This window comes from Procambarus clarkii, unplaced genomic scaffold (assembly GCF_040958095.1).
Source record: "Procambarus clarkii isolate CNS0578487 unplaced genomic scaffold, FALCON_Pclarkii_2.0 HiC_scaffold_131, whole genome shotgun sequence".
Taxonomy (NCBI): domain Eukaryota; kingdom Metazoa; phylum Arthropoda; class Malacostraca; order Decapoda; family Cambaridae; genus Procambarus; species Procambarus clarkii.
In genome coordinates this window covers 1,026,904-1,035,531 of record NW_027189164.1, presented here as the reverse complement: position 1 = coordinate 1,035,531, position 8,628 = coordinate 1,026,904, and the positions used below count along the sequence as shown (strand labels likewise).

The 8,628-nt window shown below is 51.7% G+C and overlaps 2 protein-coding genes across 2 annotated transcripts; both read left to right on the top strand.

The window, feature by feature from the left end:
- The first annotated feature begins 206 nt into the window (after window positions 1-206).
- Window positions 207-1,244, top strand: LOC138360933 (platelet binding protein GspB-like). The gene is made up of 2 exons (XM_069320431.1): window positions 207-359; window positions 924-1,244. Exons 1-2 carry the CDS (start codon window positions 207-209, stop codon window positions 1,242-1,244), a joined length of 474 nt encoding a protein of 157 aa, XP_069176532.1.
- Window positions 1,245-5,354: 4,110 nt separating this feature from the next.
- LOC138360931 (streptococcal hemagglutinin-like) lies at window positions 5,355-6,928 on the top strand. The gene is made up of 2 exons (XM_069320430.1): window positions 5,355-5,697; window positions 6,591-6,928. The coding sequence occupies exons 1-2, from the start codon at window positions 5,355-5,357 to the stop codon at window positions 6,926-6,928; spliced, it is 681 nt and encodes a 226-aa protein (XP_069176531.1).
- Window positions 6,929-8,628: the final 1,700 nt, after the last annotated feature.

Sequence of the window (8,628 nt, the reverse complement as noted above, 5' to 3'; positions counted from 1 at the left end):
GCGTCAGCATCAAGCAGCGTCAGTGTCAAGTAGCGTCAGCATCAAGCAGCGTTAGCATCAAGCAACGTCAGCATCAAGCAGAGTCAGCATCAAGCAGCGTCAGCATCAAGCAGCGTCAACATAAAGCAGCGTCAGCATCAAGCTGCATTAGCATCAAGCAGCGTCAGCATCAAGTAGCGTCAACATGACGCAGCCTCAGCGTCAGCATGAAGCAGCCTAAGCATCAAGCAGCGTCACCATCAAGCAGCATCAGTGTCAAGCAGAGTCAGCATCAAGCAGCGTCAGCTTCAAGCACAGTCAGCATCAATCATCGTCAGCATCAAGCAGCGTCAGCATCAGTAGCGTCAGCATTTGACAGCGTCAGTATCAAGCAGCGTCAGCATCAAGCAGCGTCAGCGTCATGCAGCGTCAGCATTCAAGCAGCGTCAGCATCAAGCAGGTCAACATAAAGCAGCATCAGCATCAAGCAGCGTCAGCATTAATCAGCGTCAGCGTCATGCAGCGTCAGCATCAAGCAGCGTCAGCATCAAGCAGCGTCAGCGTTAAGCCGAGTCAGCATAAACAGCCTCAGCTTCAAGTAGTCTTAGCATCAAGCAGCCTCAGCATTAAGTAGCGTCAGCAACAAGCAGCGTCAGCTTCAAGCAGCGTCAGCATCAAGCAGCGTCAACATCCAGCAGCGTCAGCGTTAAGTAGCATCAGCGTCAATCAGGGTCAGCATCACGCAGCGTCAGCATCAGCATCAAGCAGCGTCAGCATCAAGCAGCGTTAGTATCAAGCAACGTCAGAATCAATTAGCATCAGCATCAAGCTGTGTTAACATCAAGCAGCGTCAGCATCAAGCAGCGTCAGCATCAAGCAGCGTCAGCATCAAGCAGCGTCAGCGTTAAGCAGCATTAGCGTCAAGCAGGGTCAGCATCACGCAGCGTCAGCATCAAGCAGCATCAGCATCAAGCATCGTCAGCATCAAGCAGCCTCAGCATCAAGCAACGTCAGATCAATTAGCATCAGCATGTCAAGCAGCGTCAGCATCAAGCGTCAGCATCAAGCAGCGTCAGCATCAAGCACTATCAGCATCAAGCAACGTCAACATCAGGCCGCGTGTATGTCAAGCGCAGCATCAGCATCACGCGATCAGCATCAAGCAGCGTGAATGTCAAGCAGCGTCAGCATCAATCAACGTAAACATTAAGCAGCGTCAGCATCAAGCAGCATCAGCATCAGAGGGTCAGCATCAAGTAGCATGAATGTCAAGCAGCGTCAACATCTAGCAGCGTCAGCATCAAGCAGCATCAGCATCAAGCAGCGTCAGCATCATGCAGCGTCATCATCAAGCAGCGCCAGCATCAAGCACCGTCAGCGTAAGCAGCATCAGCGCAAGCAGCATCAGCATCAAGCAGCGTAAGCATGAAGCAGCGTCAGCATGAAGCAGCGTCAGTATCAAAGCAGCGTCAGCATCAAGCAGCGCCAGCACAAGCAGCATAAGTAACAAGCAGCGTCAGCATCAAGCAGCATCAGCATCAAGCAGCATCAACATCAAGCAGCATCTGCATGAAGCAGCATAATCATCAAGCAGGCGTCAGCATCAAACAGCGTCAGCATCATACCAGTGTCAGAGTCAAGCAGCGTCAGCATCAGGCAGCGTCTGCATCAGGCAGCGTCAGGATCAAGCAAACGTCAGCGTCAAGCAGCGTCAGCATGAGGCAGCGTCAGGATTAAGCAGCGTCAGCATCACGCAGCGTCAGCGTTAAACAGCGTCAGCGTTAAACAGCGTCAGCATCAAGCAGCGTCAACATAAAGCATCGTCAGCATCAAGCAGAAATCAATATCAAGCAGAGTCAACATCAATCAACGTCAAAAATCAAAAAGCGTCAGCATCAAGCAGCGTCAGCATCACGCAGCGTCAGCGTTAAACAGCGTCAGCGTTAAACAGCGTCAGCATCAAGCAGCGTCAGCATCACGCAGCGTCAGCGTTAACCAGCGTCAGCGTTAAACAGCGTCAGCATCAAGCAGCGTCAGCATCAAGGAGTGTCAGCATCAAGCAGCGTCAGAGTCAAGCAGCGTCAGCATCTGTCAGCGGAGCGTCAAGCAGCGTCAGCATCAAGCAGCGTCAGCATCAAGCAGCGTCAGCGTTAAACAGCGTCAGCGTTAAACAGCGTCAGCATCAAGCAGCCTCAGCATAAAGCAGCGTAAGCGTTAAGCAGCGTCAGCATCAGGCAGGGTCAGCATCAAGCAGCGTCAACATCAAAACAGCGTCAGCATCAAGTAGCGTGAGTGTCAAGCAGAGTCAGAATCAAGCAGCGTCAAATAAAGCAGCGTCAGCATCAAGCAGAATCAATATCAAGCAGAGTCAAACATCAATCAACGTCAAATCAAAAAAGCGTCAGCATCAAGCAGCGTCAGCATCAAGCAGCATCAGCATCAAGCAGGGTCAACATAAAGCAGCCTCAGCGTCAGCATCAAGCTGCGTCAGCATCAAAGAGCATCAGCATCAAGCAGCGTCAGCATCAAGCAGCGTCAGCATCAAAGAGCATCAGCATCAAGCAGCGTCAGCATCAAGCAGCATCAGCATGAAGCAGCGTCAAAAATAAAGCAGCCTCAGCGCCAGCATGAAGCAGCATCTGCATGAAGCAGCGTCAGCATCAAGCTGCGTCAGCATCAAGTAGCGTCAGTGTCAAGCAGTGTCAGCATCAAGTAGCGTCGGTGTCAAACAGTGTCAGCATCAAGCAGCGTCAGCGTTAAACAGCATCAGCGTCAAGCAGCGTCAGCATCAAGCAGCGTCAGCATCAAGCAGCGTCAGCATCAAGCAGCATCAAGCAGCGTCAGTATCAAGCAGCATCAAGCAGCGTCAGCATCAAGCAGCATCAAGCAGCGTCAGCATCAAGCAGCGTCAGTGTCAAGCAGCGTCATCATCAAGCAGCGTCAGCATCAAGCAGCTTCAGCGTTAAGCAGCATCAGTGTCAAGGCGCGTCAGCATCAGCAGCGTCAGCATCAAAAAGCATCAGCATCAAGCAGCGTCAGCATCAAGCAGCATCAGCATCAAGCAGCGTCAATATGAAGCAGCGTCAGCATTAAGCAGCGTCAAAATAGAGCAGCCTCAGCGCCAGCATGAAGCAGCGTCAGCATGAAGCAGCGTCAGCATGAAGCAGCGTCAGCATCAAGCTGCGTCAGCATCAATTAGCGTGAGTGTCAAACAGCGTCAACATGAAGCAGCCTCAGCGTCAGCATGAAGCAGCGTCAGCGTTAAGCAGCATCAGCGTCAAGAACCATCAGCATCAAGCAGCGTCAGCATCAAGCAGCGTCAGCATCAAGCAGCGTCAGCGTTAAGCAGCGTCAGCATCAAGCGGCGTCAGCATCAAGCAGCGTCAACATCAAGCAGCATCTGCATGAAGCAGAATCAGCATCAAGCAGCGTCAGCATCAAGCAGCGTCAGCATCAAGCAGCGTCAGTGTGAAGCAGCATCATCATCAAGCAGCGTCAGCATCAAGCAGCATCAGCATCAAGCAGCGTCAATATCAAGCAGCGTCAGCATCAAGCAGCGTGAGTGTCAAGCAGCAGCCTCAGCATCAAGCAGCGTCAACATAAAGCAGCATCAGCATCAAGCAGCGTCAACATCAAGCAGGGTAAGTGTCAAGCAGCGTCAACATCAAGCAGGGTAAGTGTCAAGCAGCGTCAACATAAAAGCAGGGTAAGTGTCAAGCAGCGTCAACAGGAAGCAGCCTCGCGTCAGCGTAAAGCTGCGTCAGCATGAAGCAGCTTCAGCATGAAGCAGCGTCAGCATCAAACAGCGTCAGTGTCAAGCAGCGTCAGCATCAAGCAGCGTCAGCGTTAAGCAGCATCAGCGTCAAGCAGCATCAGCATCAAGCAACGTCCAGCATCAATCAGCGTCAGCATCAAGCAGCGTCAGCATCAAGCAGCGTCAGCATCAAGCAGCGTCAGCATCAAGCAGCGTGAGTGTCAAGCAGCGCCAGCATCAAGCAGCATCAGCATCAAGCAGCGTCAACATCAAGCAGCATCTGCATGAAGCAGCATAATCATCAAGCAGCGTCAGCATCAAACAGTATCAGCATCATACCAGCGTCAGTGTCAAGAAGCGTCAGCATCAAGCAGCGTCAGCATCAAGCAGCGTCACCGTTAAGCAGCATCAGCGTGAAGCAGCGTTAGCATCAACAGCGTCAATATCAAGCAGCATCAGCATCAAAGAGCATCAGCATCAAGCAGCGTGAATGTCAAGCAGCCTCAGCATCAAGCAGCGTCAACATAAAGCAGCATCAGCATCAAGCAGCGTCAGCATCAAGCAGCGTCAGCATCAAGCAGCGTCAGCCTTAAGCCGAGTCAGCATCAAACAGCCTCAGCTTCAAGCAGTCTTAGCATCAAGCAGCCTCAGCATTAAGCAGCGTCAGCATCAAGTAGAGTCAGCATCAAGCAGAGTGAGTGTCAAGCAGCGTCAGCATCAATTGGCCTCAGCGTCAACATCAGCATCAAGCAGCGTCAGTATCAAGCAGCGTCAGCATAAAGCAACGCCATCAACAAACAGCGTCAGCATTAACTAGCGTCAGCATCAAGCAGCGTCAGCATCAAGTAGAGTCAGCATCAAGCAGAGTGAGTGTCAATCAGAGTCAGCATCAAGCAGCCTCAGCGTTAGCATCATCATCAAGCAGCGTCAGTATCAAGCAGCATCAGAAACAACGTCAAAATCAAGCAGCGTCAGCATCAAGTAGCGTCAGCATCAAGCAGCGTCAGCATCAAGAAGCATCAGCATCAAGCAGCGTAAGTGTCAAGCAGCCTCAGCATCAAGCAGCCTCAGCATCAAGCAGCGTCAACATAAAGCAGCGTCAGCATCAAGCAGCGTCAGCATCAAGCCGCGTCAGAAAAGCAAGCAGTGTCAGCATCAAGCAGCGTCAGCGTTAAGCAGCATCAGCGTCAAGCAGGGTCAGTATCACGCAGTGTCAGCATCAAGCAGCATCAGCATCAAGCAGCGTCAGCATCAAGCAACGTCAGAAACAATTAGCATCAGCATCAAGCTGTGTTAACATCAAGCAGCGTCAGCATCAAGCAGCGAAAGTGTCAAGCAGCGTCAGCATCAAGCAGCGAGAGAGTCAAGCAGCATCAGCATCAAGCAGCTTCAGCATCAAGCAGCGTCAGCATCAAGCAGCGTCAGCGTTAAGCAGCATCAGCGTAACGCAGGGTCAGCATCACGCAGCGTCAGCATCAAGCAGCATCAGCATCAAGCATCGTCAGCATCAAGCAGCCTCAGCATCAAGCAACGTCAGAATCAATTATCATCAGCATCAAGCTATGTTAACATCAAGCAGCGTCAGCATCAATCAGCGTCAGCGTCATGCAGCGTCAGCATCATGCAGAGTCAGCATCAAAGAGCCTCTGCTTCAAGCAGTCTTAGCATCAAGCAGTCTCAGCATCAAGCAGCGTCAGCATCAAGTAGCGTCAGCATCAAGCAGCGTCAGCATCAAGAAGCGTCAGCATCAAGCAGCATAAGTGTCAAGCAGCCTCAGCATCAAGCAGCCTCAGCATCAAGCAGCGACAACATAAAGCAGCCTCAGCATCAAGCAGCGTCAGTGTTAAGCAGCGTCTGCTTCAAGCAGCGTCAGCATCAAGTAGCGTCAGCATCAGACAGCGTGAGCGTCATGGAGCGTCAACATCAAGTAGCGTCAGTGTCAAGCAGCGTCAGCATCAAGCAGCGTCAGTGTCAAGTAGCGTCAGCATCAAGCAGCGTTAGCATCAAGCAACGTCAGCATCAAGCAGAGTCAGCATCAAGCAGCGTCAGCATCAAGCAGCGTCAACATAAAGCAGCGTCAGCATCAAGCAGCATTAGCAATCAAGCAGCGTCAGCATCAAGTAGCGTCAACATGAAGCAGCCTCAAGCGTCAGCATGAAGCAGCCTAAGCATCAAGCAGCGTCACCATCAAGCAGCATCAGTGTCAAGCAGAGTCAGCATCAAGCAGCGTCAGCTTCAAGCACAGTCAGCATCAATCATCGTCAGCATCAAGCAGCGTCAGCATCAAGTAGCGTCAGCATTTGACAGCGTCAGTATCAAGCAGCGTCAGCATCAAGCAGCGTCAGCGTCATGCAGCGTCAGCATCAAGCAGCGTCAGCATCAAGCAGCGTCAACATAAAGCAGCATCAGCATCAAGCAGCGTCAGCATTAATCAGCGTCAGCGTCATGCAGCGTCAGCATCAAGCAGCGTCAGCATCAAGCAGCGTCAGCGTTAAGTTGAGTCAGCATCAAACAGCCTCAGCTTCAAGTAGTCTTAGCATCAAGCAGCCTCAGCATTAAGTAGCGTCAGCAACAAGCAGCGTCAGCTTCAAGCAGCGTCAGCATCAAGCAGCGTCAACATCCAGCAGCGTCAGCGTTAAGTAGCATCAGCGTCAATCAGGGTCAGCATCACGCAGCGTCAGCATCAGCATCAAGCAGCGTCAGCATCAAGCAGCGTTAGTATCAAGCAACGTCAGAATCAATTAGCATCAGCATCAAGCTGTGTTAACATCAAGCAGCGTCAGCATCAAGCAGCGTCAGCATCAAGCAGCGTCAGCATCAAGCAGCGTCAGCGTTAAGCAGCATTAGCGTCAAGCAGGGTCAGCATCACGCAGCGTCAGCATCAAGCAGCATCAGCATCAAGCATCGTCAGCATCAAGCAGCCTCAGCATCAAGCAACGTCAGATTCAATTAGCATCAGCATGTCAAGCAGCGTCAGCATCAAGCAGCGTCAGCATCAAGCAGCGTCAGCATCAAGCACTATCAGCATCAAGCAACGTCAACATCAGGCCGCGTGTATGTCAAGCAGCGTCAGCATCACGCAGCATCAGCATCAAGCAGCGTGAATGTCAAGCAGCGTCAGCATCAATCAACGTAAACATTAAGCAGCGTCAGCATCAAGCAGCATCAGCATCAAGCAGGGTCAGCATCAAGTAGCATGAATGTCAAGCAGCGTCAACATCTAGCAGCGTCAGCATCAAGCAGCATCAGCATCAAGCAGCGTCAGCATCATGCAGCGTCATCATCAAGCAGCGCCAGCATCAAGCACCGTCAGCGTTAAGCAGCATCAGCGCCAAGCAGCATCAGCATCAAGCAGCGTAAGCATGAAGCAGCGTCAGCATGAAGCAGCGTCAGTATCAAGCAGCGTCAGCATCAAGCAGCGCCAGCATCAAGCAGCGTAAGTAACAAGCAGCGTCAGCATCAAGCAGCATCAGCATCAAGCAGCATCAACATCAAGCAGCATCTGCATGAAGCAGCATAATCATCAAGCAGCGTCAGCATCAAACAGCGTCAGCATCATACCAGTGTCAGAGTCAAGCAGCGTCAGCATCAGGCAGCGTCTGCATCAGGCAGCGTCAGGGATCAAGCAACGTCAGCGTCAAGCAGCGTCAGCATGAGGCAGCGTCAGGATTAAGCAGCGTCAGCATCACGCAGCGTCAGCGTTAAACAGCGTCAGCGTTAAACAGCGTCAGCATCAAGCAGCGTCAACATAAAGCATCGTCAGCATCAAGCAGAATCAATATCAAGCAGAGTCAACATCAATCACGTCAAAATCAAAAAGCGTCAGCATCAAGCAGCGTCAGCATCACGCAGCGTCAGCGTTAAACAGCGTCAGCGTTAAACAGCGTCAGCATCAAGCAGCGTCAGCATCACGCAGCGTCAGCGTTAACCAGCGTCAGCGTTAAACAGCGTCAGCATCAAGCAGCGTCAGCATCAAGGAGTGTCAGCATCAAGCAGCGTCAGAGTCAAGCAGCGTCAGCATCTGTCAGCGTGAGCGTCAAGCAGCGTCAGCATCAAGCAGCGTCAGCATCAAGCAGCGTCAGCGTTAAACAGCGTCAGCGTTAAACAGCGTCAGCATCAAGCAGCCTCAGCATAAAGCAGCGTAAGCGTTAAGCAGCGTCAGCATCAGGCAGGGTCAGCATCAAGCAGCGTCAACATCAAAAACAGCGTCAGCATCAAGTAGCGTGAGTGTCAAGCAGAGTCAGAATCAAGCAGCGTCAACATAAAGCAGCGTCAGCATCAAGCAGAATCAATATCAAGCAGAGTCAACATCAATCAACGTCAAAATCAAAAAGCGTCAGCATCAAGCAGCGTCAGCATCAAGCAGCATCAGCATCAAGCAGGGTCAACATAAAGCAGCCTCAGCGTCAGCATCAAGCTGCGTCAGCATCAAAGAGCATCAGCATCAAGCAGCGTCAGCATCAAGCAGCGTCAGCATCAAAGAGCATCAGCATCAAGCAGCGTCAGCATCAAGCAGCATCAGCATGAAGCAGCGTCAAAATAAAGCAGCCTCAGCGCCAGCATGAAGCAGCATCTGCATGAAGCAGCGTCAGCATCAAGCTGCGTCAGCATCAAGTAGCGTCAGTGTCAAGCAGTGTCAGCATCAAGTAGCGTCGGTGTCAAACAGTGTCAGCATCAAGCAGCGTCAGCGTTAAACAGCATCAGCGTCAAGCAGCGTCAGCATCAAGCAGCGTCAGCATCAAGCAGCGTCAGCATCAAGCAGCATCAAGCAGCGTCAGCATCAAGCAGCATCAAGCAGCGTCCAGCATCAAGCAGCGTCAGTGTCAAGCAGCGTCATCATCAAGCAGCGTCAGCATCAAGCAGCTTCAGCGTTAAGCAGCATCAGTGTCAAGGCG